General features: G+C 35.0%; 1 protein-coding gene across 3 annotated transcripts in view; it reads left to right on the forward strand.

The window, feature by feature from the left end:
* Nucleotides 1-18,472, forward strand: part of ranbp10 (RAN binding protein 10) — a 69,782-nt gene that overhangs the window by 17,152 nt on the left and 34,158 nt on the right. For all 3 annotated transcript variants that reach the window (XM_087292694.1, NM_001045050.2, XM_087292695.1), the window contains 2 exon segments: nucleotides 14,767-14,934; nucleotides 15,088-15,110. In XM_087292694.1, coding sequence (XP_087148820.1) covers nucleotides 14,767-14,934; nucleotides 15,088-15,110 — 191 coding nt within the window.

Raw genomic sequence — 18,472 nt, forward strand, 5'->3', positions numbered from 1 at the left:
GTTTAAAAACTATGGCGAAAGGCTGAGATAGCCTCACCAAACTGGCTTGTGCCTAAACCATTCAGAGACTAAATATCATAAATGCGACCTTAGGTTCGAGGTATTTCCATCTCTTGCATTCACCTTTTGGTTGCGCAATTTGCAGATGGCCTTGTCCGTATTTACCGCCTCTCCCTTTTTGTTTAGTCGAAACCCGAAATACTACCAAACTGCAGAAGTTGTTCTTTCTCAACCAGGTAATTTGGTGCGCAACTCGCCATATATCCCCATCTCTCTCTTTCTCCACCATGCTGTCCTGTGATGACAACCATGCATAAGCATTTGTAGCCATTAAATAAACTATATTTAATATTTGATCCTTGTCTGCTATATAAGTGCATTGTTTTTATGATGGTATAACTGTGTTGAAACTGATACTATTGCTATTTTTAGATGCCGCAGTATACCATATTACTGTATTACCGCCCCAAGCCTTGTGTGAATCATGTATAAAAATTATATTCAAATTGCAAGCAAGTATGATTACAACAGAGCAAAGTAAAAAAAAAAAATGCTAAATTTACAGTGCTTTATGGTTTACGGAGAGTCAAACAGTATTCAGTTACAGAAATTGAAAAATGAAATGTAAAACAACTGTATACAATCCATATTCTTTATTGTATTAATAATTCAGTAAAATTGTTCTCCATTAAAGTTACAGATGTTGTACTTTCTTGTGCCTGAATGCTTCAAACTTTCATGAAATGCCTTTAAAATGCATACAAATGCTAGAGTTTCACTCTGTTGTGGTTATACTTTGCAATGACTCCATAAATCTCATGTATTCTCAATTGTTTATCAACTCAAGATTGCAGATCCTGCGATGTGATTATTGCAGACACACATTGTGATATCGATGGTGAAATTATATATTGTGCAGCCTTACTACACAGGTAGTCCAGTCAGTTTTGATTACAATTAAAATAAATGCACTTCCTTTAAACATTATTAGTAATCATAGATACTCAGTGAGTTGCCAGAGCCTTCATTTCTTTGGTGTAATCTTGAGGATACTGGCGTGTGCTGCACCAGCAGCTGATGGGGATCAACCAACTCACTTATATGTTAAAAAATATTAGGTAGCGACTGCACGGTAGCGCAGTGGGTAGCACGATTGCCTCACAGCAAGAAGGTCGCTGGTTCGAGCCTAAGCTGGGTCAGTTGGTATTTCTGTGTGGAGTTTGCATTTTCTCCCAGTGTTGGTTTGAGTTTTCTCCGGGTGCTCCGGTTTACCCCCCACAAGTCCAAAGACATGCGTTACAGGTGAATTGGGTAAGCTAAAAATTGTCTGTGGTGTATGAGTGTGAATGAGTGTGTATGGATGTTTCCCAGTTATGGGTTGCAGCTGAAAGGGTATCCGCTGCATAAAAAACATATGCTGGATAATTTGGTGGTTCTTTTCGCTGTGGCGACCCCTTAATAAAGGGACTAAGCCGAAAAGAAAATGAATGATTATTAGGTAGCTAACACATGTTACTATGAGCCATTAGATATACCTGTGTCATTTATACGAACACACACAATCTCTATCATGCATGCTTCCTCTCTGTCTGCCTCTGACTATAGTGATGTGATGCAAAGGGCAAAACAAGTTTTAACTTATCAATAGCTTGGCTAATGAGCACAAATAATAATCAATATAATCATTAACACTGTAATCACTTCATGGAGGCAGCTATGCTTTGCGTCGGGTAGTTCTTTACATCCCTGTTGTGCATTTAAAATTGATTATGCCTTACATATAACTTCCTTTGTAACAAATTAGTACAGTGCCTTATACAGTTTTCACATTTAAACATTTCATAGACACAAAAACAAAACATTTAAAATAAATATAAGTGTTAATAGCAAGTCTTCTTTAACTGGTTTCTACTGTAAGGAAAGAAAAGTGTATGCTGTTTATCACTTTATTTTATGCAAAGTCGCATAGAGGAACACTTCAGTTTACTTCAGTCACCTAATCTCTTGCACAAAATAATTTATTTAAAGGAACTGTGGTCCCTTGCTATAGCGCGGTTCACTTTTTGCAGCCTTCCCACAATGTTGACGAAATTGCCGTTTTCTCCCCACAATGTCGACGAAACATTCTGCACCGTCAAAGGCACCTGTGGTAGCACCCAAAAGGCAGAGGAAGATGCTAACTATTGCACAGAAAGTTGAACTTCTGGTAGAGAAGCTACATGCTAAAGGAAGGTAGAAGTTACTCGGCTGTAGGGCACCATTAAGGAATAAATAAATAAAGATTAACTGGTTTTGATCTTTGGTTTTATTCTATAATACTAGACTTAGTTTTCTACGACGAGAGAAAAAATGTGAAAAAATGTTAATGCCGTCTGAGAAAAGTGTAAAGTGGGGGTTTTACAGCCTTAAAACATCTATAATATTTGTAAAAAGTAAAGCTGACTACTTTGCAGATTTTGCATATTGCAAGTTGTTTTTAAACCACTGTGAATTACGAGGGACCACTGTAATCGCAAAATACTTAATTTAGTTACTATTATATTATAATTAATTATATTTTTGTGGGTGAGTAACTGATAACACATGCTAATACCAAGTTAAAAGAAGTTATTGAGTGGTCAGCATAACTTATGGTGAAGTGTAAGTTGTAGATGAACAGATAGGTCAAAGCATTTCTGTACCCCACCAAAACAAATTAAATTCCCTTATTAGAAGTATCTTCATGTTGTTGGAGAAGTAAAAAGTAGGGAGGAACTTGATTTTATCTGTGTTGTGAAAAGTGGTCATTTGTTACATACCAGAATGGAGGCTTTTGATTGGATGGGAGGGATTTGTGAAGCCAATATGTAAAGTTTTTTTTTTAGGGGGAAGAGCTTTGAAGATTAAAGGAGAAGTTATTACTTTTTGATTACACACTGATGAATCCCTTCATGAAAAGCCAACTTTGTGATTCACTTTGGCTGTAGATTTTGTAGCCTAAGACCATTTATTTTCTTTTTTTTCCCGCTTCTTACACTTTTTAATATCTTTCCATCACACTCGGACTGTAATTCAGACAAGGAACATGCCTCAACATGTCCTGAAAAACACTAGCTGTGAGAATGACCTTGCAAATGCAGAGATATCTCAGGGTTTTTCTTTCAGTGCACCTCAATCTCAGGAAATAACTTTGTGATGTGTTTTTTTTTTCTTTCTCCTGAGTCCTCAAAGGGAAGGAGAGGAAGGAGAGGAGACCTAGATCTCATTAACGGTTTCCCTCAATGGATTTTACCTGGCATCCAGAATTTTCTAAGATCACAAAGCCTACAAATTATTCATAGCTAAAAGCTAAAATTAATCAGAGAAAATCTTTTCACTCTCACAGAGCATCCATTCACACGCTCGAGGACGTCAATTGGACCAGTTCATTTAAATGACTGACCGGAATGAAAATCGGCAAAATAACCATATATATTAAATTAAATGTGCTTGCGCTATAACGAAATATGTTAAAAAGAAAATGTGACTGAAAAGTCTGACTTGTATTATGTGGAACATGCTTATATACACAATTTTAATTCAGTTGTCCTTTTATTTTGGCCACTTGTATGATCATCAAGCTGATTAAAGTAAAGGTCATTTAGTAGTAAGAGGCTATTTAAAATTGAATCAAATCTTTCTAGTCATTTAAGCACTGAATTGAGCTGATTGTTTGAATTAGTTTTAGCCTTAGTTAAGCTGATGCTAATGAAGATATGATGTCTAAGCAGACACTAATTAAAGTATCGAAATTAATTTATGGACATGAAGCACATCCGACTCAATGAATTCTCTCTTTGATTGACCTATAAATCAGTGTTTACTTAGTTAGATGCTTTTCCTATAGAAATATCATTCAACAGCACTTTGATATGAACCAAAATACAGAAAGAACTGAAATACTGTGAAATAATATTGCAAATATTTTTCCATTTTATAATATTTCAAGATTTATTTGTCTTCATTGTCACATGATCTTAAATCATTAAATACGTATTTCTAAAGGTGCTGTTGATTTAAAAATTTCCTCAGATGTTTGAAAGAAAACAAAACTAATTCGTTTACAAAATAAGTAATGTGTAATGAAATTAAGTGACACAGAAAAACAGTATTGAAATAATGAAGTAAGGGAGAGTTATTCAGCAACCCTCTGCCCTTCGTCATTGGAAATTAACACTAGCTGCTTCAGTCCAACATCTGCATTAGCAGGATGATGAAGATGAAACCAGGGTGGACATTTCAGCAAGACAATGATCCAAAACACAGCCCAGAAAACGCTCAAATGCTTTCAGAGAAAGAAAATCAACCTGTAGAATGGCCCAGCCAATTACCTGACTTGAATCCAATATAGAATAGAAATTAAAAATCAGATTTGATAGACGAGTCCCACAGAACCATTAAGATTTTGACACTCTGTTGAAATCTTTGAAAAAAATCAAACCTGTGCAAAGAATGTGATTTCATTCTCCATATGAAAGGCGTCTTTAAGCTGCCATCACTGAAAAAAAGCCTTTTATAAAGTATTAAGTACATTTCAGTAGTTTAGGACTTTCTCCTTGTGTCATTTCATTGTTTTTACACACAACTCTTTTTTCAGATTTTTTTTGTTTTGTTTTTTTGTTTGTATTATTTGCATTTTTAGCAAAATCTGTTTCAATTTCACTTAGGGCTGGGCGAAAATTCGATATCGATGATTATCACAAATTATATTTCGATAAAGCGATAATGACAGTTCAATAATTGCTCGATAATATTTTGAAGCCTGCCCTTCCGGATGCCGCACGCAGCCATACAGTGTTTGTTGCACTTAAAGGAGTAAGAAAAAAATAAGGTAAAAAAAGGTCAGAGTCACAGACATTGTTGACAAGAAACGTCACTAGACTTCAGTAGTCTTGAGCTACTTTTTGCAATCCGACACAAAACAGAGCAACATGCACTGCAAACTGCGCAGATGACTCGTGCCATCAAAAGCAGGCAACACCACAAACCTGTTTCATCATTTAAAACAATGCCACCCTTATGATGATGCAACGAAATTATAAACAAGTGTTGGTAAACTACCGCAACTACCCAGCAGACTCACATGTCATTATTTTCGAAAGCCGTGCCTTATGAGAAAAACCCCCTGAAAAGACAGATGAAAGATATGACGGACAACACAGTCTCAAACACATCCCAATGAACACTTGATGCTTGCTGTAAACTACAGGCTGCATTATTTAAGGGTATTTGTAACAACATTAATAGGATCTTTTGTTGTCAAGCTTATGTTTCCTTTTTAATATTAAGATATTTAAAGTAAATTGCCAGCCTTTATATATTTAATAAACATAATCACTGCGGAGAAATCAGATGCTCAAGACATAATCTTTAATATAATGGCATATTAAAAATGCAGCAAAGATATGACAGACGATTACAACAGCAGTGGATCATTAATTAAATCCTTATTTTCCACGGAGCGAAGAATCATCCACCAGCTGTTGTTTAAGACCGGCACAAACTAAAATATATACATTTCTTTGAAAATGTATCTTTTTGCAACAAATTTCATTTTGTATAAAATGTAACCTAATTTTGATGTATATTTTGTTGGTTAGTTATCTACAGCATAAACAAGAGGAACGAATATCATCTGAGGTGAAGTGCTTTAACACAAGCCCGCTATATGCTTTCGTGCCAAAACAATCCATCAAACTATTTTCACGGTTTCATTTTAACTAATCGATGAAGCACGATTTGAGCAGCATGAGCTGGACAGTCTTTACAGGCTATTCGCAGCAATTATTGTATTGTTAGATTACCTCGGAAGAATAAACTCGGTCTGAAGGATGATAGAGCTTAGAAGTTTGTTGTGTGAATGGAGAGTCTCCCCGCATATCTCGCCATGATGCGCGATTGATAAAATAAGAGTCTGCATAGGCCCATATTCGTGCCAGTCTGTCAGATAAAATTGGTTAAAACACCTGCGAATATAACGGAGATCTGCGCATAACAGATTTTTATGCGTCCCGCAGTATGCAATGTCAAGAAGGTGATTCCATAAGGTAAACTGCAACACTTAATGATGTAATGTGTAGACGCGTCTCTCAGTGCAAACTAAACATTTAAATTGCCATGCTTCATCAGTCATTGATAAAGTCTATCGATTAAAGCGCTATCGACAATCAATAGATCAAGTAATCGTTAGCGTACCTAACTAAAATAGGCTATATTAAAGAATATCTCAACCTAAATTCACCATAGTTCACAATCACTGAAAATTCTGTCACCGTTAACTAACATTTTGCTTGTTCAGAACTTGTTTTTTTTTCTGATGTTGAACAATAATATCCAATAGCTTGTAATGTCTTTGGTTGTTGAAAACTTGAACAGTAAATGCTGAATTAAGATTGTTCTTTTGTTTATTATTTTATTTATATTGTCAGACAGCAGAAACATCTCACAAACTGTGATAAATCAGATGCACAAAGGGATTGGCGTTGATAGTAAAATTGATAGATATAAAGATTTTACATTTATCGTGATAATTATTGACATAGACCGATATGAAAAAAATATCCTGATCATTTTTTTTTGCCATATAGCCCAGCTCTAATTCCACTTCAACAGCTCCTTTAAAAATATTACCAGGGGGAAAAAAGCGTGACGTGTTCAATACTTATTTCCCCCACTGCATGTAATGATCTGGGTAAAGTTGGGTTCATGTCACTGTCCTGTGACCTTTCTGACCAATGAAGTGACTTTGTCAATTGCTTGTTAGCTTCTCCACTGTGCCTGAGGCCTTTGAAATGCTTTGGAGCCAACTAGCCAATTCGGCATGTGCGTGCTGACTAAAACTAGTGTGTGTTCATTGACCCCTGTGCTCTCCGCTTAAACCGCTCTTTGTCTCAGAGCGCTTTGGAATATAGTGGAAATGTAGATCAGCGCATGTAGGGTGGACAATGTATTTTCTAGTTTGTTTGATGCAAGTAGCATGAAATTCTTTCTCTGGGTTAGCTGTTATTAAATATATTCAGTTTGGGTTATTCCACAGTTTATGTTGGCAAGTTAATGCTTCTTTAAGGTCTGATGTTCTATGCTTTTTTTTTTTTTAAATTTGATAATTGCTTATTTAATAAAAAGCTTTATGATTTAGCTTTAGATTTTACTGCAAGAATAAAATTTTAGTAAACACACTGCAAAAATAGATTTTCTTATTTAGACTTTTGGCTTGTTTCTGGTTCAAATATCTAAAAATTCTTAAATCATGAAGCATTTTCTAAAGAAGCAAAACATATTGTCTTGTTTTAAGAAATAATGTCAAAATTAAGTGAGTTTTTCCTTTAAACAAGCTAAATAATGTGCCATTGAGATAAGCAAAAAATAGCATGTCAAAAAGGAAACACAAGATTATTTTGCTTGTTTTAAGGAAAAAGTCAATTATTTTGGGATATTATTTCTTAAAACAAGGCAATATTTCTTTCTTGTCTAGAAAATGCTTCTTGACTTAAGGATTTTTAGATATTTAGACTTGAAACAAGACAATCCATCCAAGAAAGAAAATAATTTTTGCAGTGCATAAATAAAACAAAATAATTATTTTTTTAAAGTCACTAAAATAAAATAAAATAGAGCATTTGTTATATTTTGTAAGCTATGGACGGCATTTCTTCCTAAATTAAAAGTTTCGAATACAGTTACAAAGATGATATTTTTAGTCAATGCGAAAACTTAACCTCAGAAGAGATAAGAAATATAAATTTGGTGCAATAACCCTGATATTTAGTCCCAACTAATGAAAACATTTGTTATTCCGATTACGTGTTTATTGAGAAGGCTGTATAATGCATAAATAAATAATATTAAATATGTTACATTCTACCAGAAAAGTACACTATCTGTCCCTGAAAAAAAAAAAACATAAATACAGTGAATAAAAAGTATTTAAAATACTAAAATGGACTGTGGTTAATTTCCGTGAGTTGTTCTGTAAAGGAGTATGTCTTTTATTTGGTTCATTTTTTTTAAATTAAAAACACTTTACAAATGTCCAAACCCTGTCATTGTCGTTGTCCTAATTCTGCTATAATTGTTTTATGCTAAAAAAAAATAAAAAACTTGGGAAATAGCAAGTTTAACTTGTTATCATTCACGTCAGTTGATTTAAAAACATAAAATTATGAATAAATTCTATAAAATAAATACTATTTTTCAATTGTCCCCATGTTTCTGTCAGTCCTGACTCCGAGGATGACATCATTTGATGGAGGAGAAGCTGACAGTGATCAAAGATGTATTTTATTATTGAATTGTATGCTTGTTTTTGTATGACACTTTTTTTTTTTTTTTTTTTGAGAAGGTCAGGCCCTGTCACATGTTTTATAAGTGAAAATGTATGTTTCTGGTAGAATGTCCCATATATCAAACTTGAATCTATAATAAATGTATTCCACAGGAACACTTTTAATGAAATTTTAGATTGTGATTAAATGTGTTGTGTTAAAAACAATATTCTATATAGCTGTTTATTAAAAAAATAGAATTGAGGTTAACTTCTTAAGACATTTGCTTTATTGCTTAATCAAATCCCTCATATAATTCATCGTGTGAAAATAAATAGTGCATTGTCACTGTGTATGTTTGCTTATTTTGGTATGTGTGCAGTTGGAGTGTAATGGTTTTATGCGCCCCGCTGACCTCTGTGTCTCTTATCCCACACTGGAGCTCTGCCCATTTCATTAGCATGAAGAGAACACTGAGCTCTGCTTTAGCAGTAATATCCCTGCCCGCACTGCTCTGCAGATTAATCTAATACCGCACAACAAGCCCCCATCAGCCACCGATTTACTCGCTTTCATTTTTCCATTTGTTTTTTTTTTTTTTTTCGCGTCTGTCCAGTCTGTCATTCACAGAATGCACTTGTTTACTCCATTTCAAATAGTGACTATAAATATAATTGCTTGCGTAATACCATTTTTATCCTGCATTAATCATGATGGTCTGCCAGTTCTAACATACTACTTTTTGAGTCAGATTGGACGAGCCAGAGATGCAGACGGACGACTCCTTTTGGTGGTTTGAGGCAATGCAAGGCTTACTCAATTGTTCAAATGGTCTTGTAAAATGTGCTCAGGCTTGTCCAGCTGAGCTTTAGGGTGAATGTAACCTTTAAAGGACTATAAAAAAATGTACCTGACAAATGCAGTACTAGTTTCAAAACAGTCAGAAGGACAAATTCTGACCAATAAGACTGTCAACAGGAGAAAAACTGAGACACAATGTCATATATAGACTTTGTTTCTTCATGCATGAGTGTAAAAGGTTTTAAATTATACTCCATTTTTAGCATGCACAAATACAAATGCTCGATATATGCACCTTAATTGTCTAGTGGTTTTACTCTCCAAATTTCAGTGATAATGTCCTTGTTGTCTAAAATTGCAAATTGTTCTTTGATGTCTGCATAGAAGGTATGTGGCTTAGAGAAGTACCAAAAAAAAAACTTAGAAATAATTACATACACCCATTTTGAACCTTATGATATACCCCTAAAATAAAAAGATCTGTTTTGACCTTATTTGGAAGGGTTGTGAATAATAATGAGCTCTGCTTTTATGCTTTCAGAGATGTCTAAATGGCTCTAGATCCCACAGTAGGCTTGCAGGCTTGTCACATTTAGGGTGAATGTAACCTTTAAAGCACTATATGAAAAACTCTAACTGTACCTGACATAAATGCAATACTAGTTTCAAAACAGCCAGAAGGACAAATTCTGACCAATAAGACTGTCATCAGGTGGACAACTGAGACACAATGTCATATGTAGACTTTGTTTCTTCATGCAGTGGAGTGTATAAGATTTTAAATTATACAAAAGTTTTGCACAAATACAGGCATTCGATACATGTATCATAAATGTCTAGTGGTTTTTCTCTCCAAATTTCAGTGACAATGTCCTTGTTGTCTATAAGTGCAAATTGTTCTATGATGTCTACATAAAAGGTATGTGTCTTTTATAAGTACAAAAAAATCTTTAGAAATGATTTCATAAGCCCATTTAGAACCCTATGATATACCCCTAACATGGAAAGCTCTGTTTTGACCTTATTTGGAAGGGTTGTGAATATTAATGAGCTACTCTTTCATGCTCTCAGAGATCTAGCTCAGAGATCAGAGAGGCTCTAGCTCCCACAGCTCATGATTCTATGATAAATGGACTCATGTTTCACTGTAAAGTACACATGTGCAAAATAATCATACTTCAGTTGTTAAAAAAAAAACTGAAGTGGAAAAGATGTTTTCATGAAAGATGAAAAGATTTAATTTTAAGAGTGAGTTTTTTTGACCTGAGTTATGTGTTGAGGGTGAAATACAAGCTAAATTATAATTCGACAAAAGAGCCAAAAGAAATGTCTGTGTTCTGTGGGTTTAACGTGTATGAAAACAATGGCAAAATTAATACCAACATCTGTGTCAACATGTTTTCATGAGTTTTATGGGGTCTATTGCTGTCCTTTCACCCTAGTAAAATCACAGTAAGCACTCATTCACACTTAATGTGTCTTTGCTTCTAAAAACACTTGATGTGGTGCTCAGGAATAGGTTTTCAAAAAAAACGCAGCGCAAGGTCCCCGTGTTGCGATATTATAAACTTTATGTAATAACGACAATAAAGGATCCATTAGAAACAATAGGAAAACAATATGTTATGATAAGCACACGAAGATACATCATATAGCTCAGGGTATTCTGGACAAAGCAACAAAGAGCTCCTCATCTGCCATGATATAACAGTAAATAAAACAGTTGTCATGCCAACTTTGTACTATAACCAGAAGCTTGCAACTGTTACTCCACCTCCAAGCTCTTCTAATTGGTCCACTAATGTTCGACCTGACAGTGATGAGCTGTGCTGTGTGTGAAAGTTAAAGATCTTGGTAACACTTTACAATTAGGTTCATTAGTTAATGCATTTACTAACATGAACTAATCATGAACAACACATGTACAGCATTTATTAATCATATTTGAACGTTTACTAATGCATCATTAACATCCAAGTCCATGCTTGTTAACATTAGTTAATGCACCATGAGTTAACTTGAACTAACAATGAACAACTGTATTTTCATAATTTTCATTAACGTTAACTAACATGAACGAATACAGCAGTAAATGTATTGTTTATTGTTTGTTCATGTTAGTAAATGAATTAATTAACATTACTTAATGAACCTTATTGTAAAGTGTGACCAAAATCTTTTAACTTGACACGGTGTCTAAAGAATGCAGCGCTTCAAAACAACAGGTGTAACGACCAAACACATCCGTCTAGCACAATTTTAAATTGAAAAAGCAGCGTGTTGGGAAAGTTCAAATGCTGTGTGAATGGCCCTAAGAGTTAAGTGATTTGATACAATGCATAACTTCTGTTAAACACTCTGTTAAACTGTGTACATTTGTCTGTTAGCTTATTACAAATATATATGGAAAGTTTCACAATATATACATTAAACTGACAAAAGTTTAATAGTTAAACAGACATTATGCATCTTCAAGGAGGTGTTTAATAAACATTTAGTCTGTTTTCTTGAATTTTGCATTCTGACGAGCTGTAAGCAGATGAGATTCTGTTGCATTGACTTATTCCAGATCTAATGCCTCTTTTCAAAATAAGAGTCCTGCACACATAGGAAATATAATAAGCTGGGGTAAACTTAGAAAACAAGTATAGGAAAATGATAATTGTTGTAATCTCACTAGAGATCATTTTGTCCAATAAACTTTGCCTGTGACTTGCATATTAATAATCTCTTGAGTAACTTCCGAGTTGGGAGCTTCTTGAGGTTTCCTCTCAAATGCAGTCATCATCAGCATGTGTGTCTGGAGTGTTGTTGGCTTCAGTAGTTTGTTGTAGGCATGGGACGATAATGGTTTTCAAGGTAAAAACCTCCAATATTTTCTGCTATACCTTTACTAAGGTATGTGTAAGATTTTTTGTTTCTTTTTTTAGGACAACAATATCCCCAGCAAAAAAGGTATCCAAAGTTGGCATTTTAGATAGTAAAGAAATCTGTGTTTTTGAAACTAATGAAGAAGGCAGTGATTCATTTGAATTATTTAACTTGACATGTTTCTGTTCCAAAATATTATATTCATATCTCAAAATGATTTATATTGCGTTCAAAGGGGAAAAAGTTTTTGTTTTTTACCCAGACATTTAAAAAGAAACTGTGACTGTTATCATTGCGTCAGAATCTTGTACCGGCCCATGCCTAGTTTGTTGTTGTCTCATCTCCTCGATTTCGGTGTTCACAACTTGTGGACAAACTAAGTAGACCAAAAACAATCCAAAAGCACCAATACTGATCTGCTGCTCAACCAGTGAAGGTCCACCATATCTTTTACAGCATTATATCAATGTTGCTCATAATTTATGTAAGAAGCAGCATTTCATGATGCTGTACACCAGATGGCATATCAAACGCTGCAGGCTTAAGATTGGCTTCCACTCATCCTCTGACAGAGGCAAAAACAAGACTCCTTATTAGCAGGCGAAATCTGTGTCCTCCTTACACTGAAGAATAGTGCAACACCATTATTGACAGATTTCATGCATCCAGCTTCCAATAAAAGCAATAAACACTGTCATTGTCATCACCTTTTAGGATGTCAATAACACAATAACAGTCACTGCTAGAGGTCGCTTGTTCACAACAATAACAAAGATGTCTCTGATGTAGGCAGAAGGTAGAAAGTAAAAGCAAGGTGTTGTTATTAATAAATGAAAAGAATCGATCAAAATCAACAAAACAGCAATACCTCTCATGTGTAATGTCTAATACAGATATGCCCAAACTAGGGCCCGCGGGCCAAAGTTGGCCCTTTTTTATTCTTTGATTTGGCCTGCCAGTGGCCAAATTATTGTAAAGGATTGGGGAATGCCTTTAACAAAGATTCTGATTTCTCTTTTAATGCAACCTTTGCTTTGTTTGTTTTATTATTGAGCTACAAAAACAAGAAAAAAAACTAATTGAAATTTAAGATTTCAATTAAATGTTGTATAGTAAGTTCATTAAAATAATATTCATTTTAAAAAATAATTAAATGCAGTAGTAAATTTTGTTAAATTAAATTTGACTTTTTATTTATAGAAATTAGGAAATAAATTAGGAAACTACCCATGTCAACTTCCTACAGTTTGCTATATTTACTTTCGGCCCACAGTTCTCAATCAAGCTTGGATTTTGGCCCTTCATTTGAATAAGTTTGGCCATACTTGGTCTAATAATACATAATAACACATAAGCATTTTCTCTGTCTTTTAAATGGTTGTGTTAATTGTTATTTGAATTACCCATATATTTCTGAATACAAATATTTTTAGTATTATGATTTTTTTCCTGCAAAGGAAACCCACAGCAACTGATGAGTTAAGTTGGGTTTATGGTATTAAAAACAGCATATGAGATTTGATGCCATTGTTAGAATTTTAACAGTATCATTTGGGGCAATGTAACTACACGCATGAACAAAATATATAACATTGATGTAGTAGACAAGTCATTCATTCATTCATTAATTTTTTTTTCGGCTTAGTCCCTTTATTAATCCGGGGTGCCACAGTGGAATGAACCGCCAACTTATCCCGCATATGTTCTACGCACCGGATGCCCTTCCAGCCGCAACCCATTACTGGAAAACCCATACACACTCATACACTATGGACAATTTGGCTTATCCAATTCACCTTTACTAAATGTCTTTGGACTTGTGGGCGAAACCAGAGCACCTGGAGGAAACCCACGTGGAAAACATGCAAACTCTACACAGAAATGCACCTAGAACATGTTGGAACAATTTCTGAGAATATTTTTGACAATTTGCTTTTAGAAAAGTGCAGCCTATGAATTTTCTTAAATTGTAGTACGCTGTATTTGACGCAGATAAACATTGAGTGAATTTGCTTTGTTGTTGATTACCAGACTGCATCTGGAACTCTATTTCCTAAGTCATCTTCCCACTGTTTCTTTAAAAAATCTAAATATGTACCATTGTTGTAGTGGTTTTTAGGCCGTATTCACACTAGGTACAATTGCCTCGAACCGGGCCAAAGCACGCTTGTCCCCCCTCCCGTCTCCCCCGACGGCCCACACTCACACCAAAATCGGGCCTGGGCACGCTTACGTCATCGATGCTGCGCTGTTCAGTGAGAAGCGCTCTCACTCAGCACAGTGGAGATTTCTCTAGTTATATCGTTTTAGTCGTTTGATATGCAGCGACATGCAGTCAAATATTTCGCCAAACAGTCCTTAGGGATGTGGTGACATGCAGTCAGATATTTCGCCGAACAGATCCGCCACTTTTTGCGCTCATAAACAATCATAAAGCCCTCGTGCTGCAGGAATGAGGAGGTCTGCTGAAGCCGCGCAGCTGTGGTGCAGTGAGGGGTTTGCATATTTAATAAACTACGGCAGTTTGCGTTCACTGAACAGTAAGAATGATTAATAAATCCATATGAAACAGTCCCTTAAAGTCACGTCTCGCTTTCAGTTTCAGGCTTTGGCGCGTTTTGCACTCACACTACAAACGTACAGCCCAAGTGAACCGCGCTCAAGCCCACCTCTTCCAACCGGTCCAGGGCCGGCCAAGTGAACCGTGCCTGAGCCCGATTCAGCGCACTCACACTTCTTAAACGATCCGGGAAATGGGCCTGATCCGGGAAATTAAAAATCAGTTTTAATTGTGGCATTTCTCTCTTCTCAGGTTGGGACAAGCACTCCTATGGTTACCATGGTGACGACGGACACTCCTTTTGCTCCTCAGGGACTGGCCAACCATATGGCCCAACCTTCACTACGGGCGACGTTATTGGCTGCTGCGTCAACCTCATCAACAACACATGCTTTTACACCAAGAACGGACATAGTTTAGGTATTGATACTTGATTCAAGATTATTTAGGCATCTTATGAATGCGTAAATCATTAGAAATTTATTTCAGTAGCTCAGATTATAGTTTTTGAAAAATGTAGTCCATTAAGCTACGATACTGAACAGTTCTGTTTTGTTTTATGTTTTTTTTCAGGTGTGGCTTTTACAGATCTGCCAGTAAGTACAATATACACAATTTTTGAAAACATATGTATATATTTTAGATGGCATGTTTTTGGATGTTGCTTTGTGTTTTTATTTTCCACACCAAGACCTCTGTCACAAATACAGTTGAAGTCAGAATTATTAGCCCCCGTTTAAATTTTTTTTTCTTTTTTAAATTTTTCCCAAATGATGTTTAACAAAGCAAGGAATTTTTCACAGTGTTTTTGATAACATTTTATCTTCTGGAAAAAGAAAGTCTTATTTGTTTTATTTTTTTCGACTAGAATAATAGCAGTTTTTATTTAAGTCTTGTTAAGGTCAAAATTATTAGCCCGTTTGAGCTGTACCATCGTTATACATTGACTTACCTAATTACCCTATCTTGCCTAGTTAGCCTAATAAACCTAGTTAAGTCTTTAAATGTCACTTTAAGCTGTAAAGAAGTATCTTGAAAAATATCTAGTCAAATATTATTTACTGTCATTATGGCAAAGATAAATTAAATTAGTTATTCGAAACAAGTTAATAAAACTATTATGTTAAGAAATCAGTCAAATGTGTTGAAAAAATAAAACAGAAACAGAAATTGGGGGAAAAAATAAACAGGGGGACTAATAATTCTAAACTCAACTGTATATCTGTGTGCTAGCTTGTATTTCTCTGCCCAACTTCCAATCTTCGTGTCACAGCACTTCTCTTGTTACTTTCCCCCTAGCATAAATTGCTAGTAATGTAGCAGTCCTCATTTGTAAGTCACTCTGCCTCTGCTAAATGTATACCTGTAACAGTAGATTGACAGCATGGTGAGTGCTAGTCATGAGATATGCATAGAGATTTAGCTGAGGCCATGCACTTAAAAGGAATACTTTGTCCACATTTGAAAATCTGTCTTAATTTATACATCTTTCACTTTTTCACAAACCTGCTTAAGTTTCTTTCTTCTGTTCACCACAAAGTAAGACATTTTGAAGAAAGCTGGAATCTGGTAACCATATTATTTACTTTTCCTAATATGGATATCAATGGCTACCCGTCGTCAATATTTAATAAATATCTTTGCTTGTTCTCAACAGAAGATAGAAAATCACCAATTTTGCCGCTTTTTAACACTATATAAGAAGTTTTTTCTTACCGAAAACTAAAATGGCTACAAAAGGTATTATGTTACTGTATTATATCCACAATGTATTGTCTAGAGGCATGAAATTGTTATTTATAGTCTTTATCTATGATGCTGAGCTGATCCAGGACACAACACTCAGGGTTTAAAGGGATGTAGTGTATTTAATTCCTTTTTAAGCATCTATAAATGATCTTCTGTCCATTGTGGCAAAATGATTACTTTTATTTTAGTAGGAGAAGACTTAGCATAGAACTCTTAAACTTAAGTGGTGCAAACATAATAGGTCAACAATACACCATATTAAATACCCCTGGTTTTATAGAAGGATTTTTTAAAGGCACAATATGTGATTTGTCCCATTAGAGGATGCACATTTACAACAAATGCGTAGTTTGATGAGGCTGTGACTGAGTGTGAAATCATGGGAGTTGTAGTCTTCACTACATCCTACGGGACTCCTGCAGAAATCTTCATTGAGCTAAAATATTTAAAACTTATTATCATGGTATTATGAAGACGAGTAATGCTAAATGCTATTGAAGTTAAATGAGAGTGCTGAAGCAGTTATTGTCAGAGATAAGCCAACAGAATCTCACGACAATTCGTAACTTTTTGATTTAGTGGCTAATTCGTGTGATCTAATTCGTACAATTTAGTATGATTTGCTCTTCCCTCAATGACGGTTGGGTTTAGGGGTGGTGTTAGGTGCCACGCCTCCTTTTTAAAATCGTACAATTTCGTACGACTGAACTCGTACGAATTCGTATGAATTAGCCACTAATTAGCAAAACGTAAAATACTTGCGTTTTTTTCATAAGATCAGGCTGGATGAGCAGTGGTGGAAGGAGTACTGAAAAAATCATACTCAAGTAAAAGTACCATTACTTGGCCAAAAATGTTGTGCAAGTAGAGTAAAAGTATCTGTTTTAAATATTACTCAAAGTATGACTAAAAAAGTAGACCTTTCACAAAAAGTCTCAAAAAGCTGTTGCATATAATTTGTGGATGTGTGTAAACTTAACATTCTGTTGTGCATTAGTAATTGTCTAAGGGCATTTGTTGATTTCAGTCCTCATACAGTAAACATCCATCTTGTCATCAGGGACATGCAGTCTATAACATCTCTAGATCATTGTGTGTAAAGATTTTAAACATCTTCTTGCACACTTTTAATGCTTCCAAATGGTTTGTTACATTTATGAAGTGCTAATGTCTTGCGATTGTTTTGCAATTTACTTTCAAGGGCTGGGCCGTATATCGAGTTTTGGGATATATCGATATGGTTCCCCAACGCGATTCAGTATTATCCAATATCGTTCATACCGATGAGGTTTGAGGCCACACATCCGCGTTCTGCGTGAAACAGACCGTTCCAAGGTAGCATGCGAGCTCCACTTGCACAAATGTGCGCATGCACAAGTGAACGATTCACTACATGAGTCATACAAAAGATTTGTTCAAAATAAACAAATCGTTTAAGAATGACCCGTCACTGGCACGACATTGAGGAACATGCAGTGCTGGTGTCACACAGCATCTGCAGCTGTCACAGCGGGTTATCAGAATCCTTTTATTGATCATTTCTTCCGCAATTGACAACAAGAACGAACATAGAAGCCTTGTCAAATTGACAAGCAGCACCAGAATGTGTTCAAAAGAATTAAAAACGGCAAAATGTGATGAATTTATACTGCATTTCGAAAGTAAAAACCACCACATATTCACTGATTATAAGTTCAGTATTTATTACATAATGGAATCTTCTTTACATTTATATTATAACACTTTTAGCTCTGCCTTCTGCTCTGTTATAATGACTGTTTGCATTTATATGCTTAACCAGCATTTCATCACAGCACTCTGGAACAATTTCGTTACTTCTCATACCTATAGTCTATTCAATTTCATCTCCTTATTTAATATTTAGTAAAACAAGTTAAGTCAAAACAAATGAAAAAGTGTAGGATTTTTTACATGGAGTGAAAGACTTGTTTTTAGATATCTTGGATATGTGCACTGTTTAATAATTGTGCACAATACATACATGTAAATGTGTAACTAAAAAAACATACAGCTGATTTAGTTGTTGTTTATAAATCACACAACTGTGCTATACAGGATTATTTACAACAACACTGTAATTGTGACGTGAAATACTGTTTGTTTCATATTTACATTTAATGTGGTTCTTTTCTATCCTAAAATACTTTTTGTTGTGTTACTATTTAAGTGTGTTCCATGCTTTCTATGG

Source organism: Danio rerio, chromosome 18, assembly GCF_052040795.2.
Source record: "Danio rerio strain M-AB ecotype USA chromosome 18, GRCz13ab, whole genome shotgun sequence".
Lineage (NCBI taxonomy): Eukaryota > Metazoa > Chordata > Actinopteri > Cypriniformes > Danionidae > Danio > Danio rerio.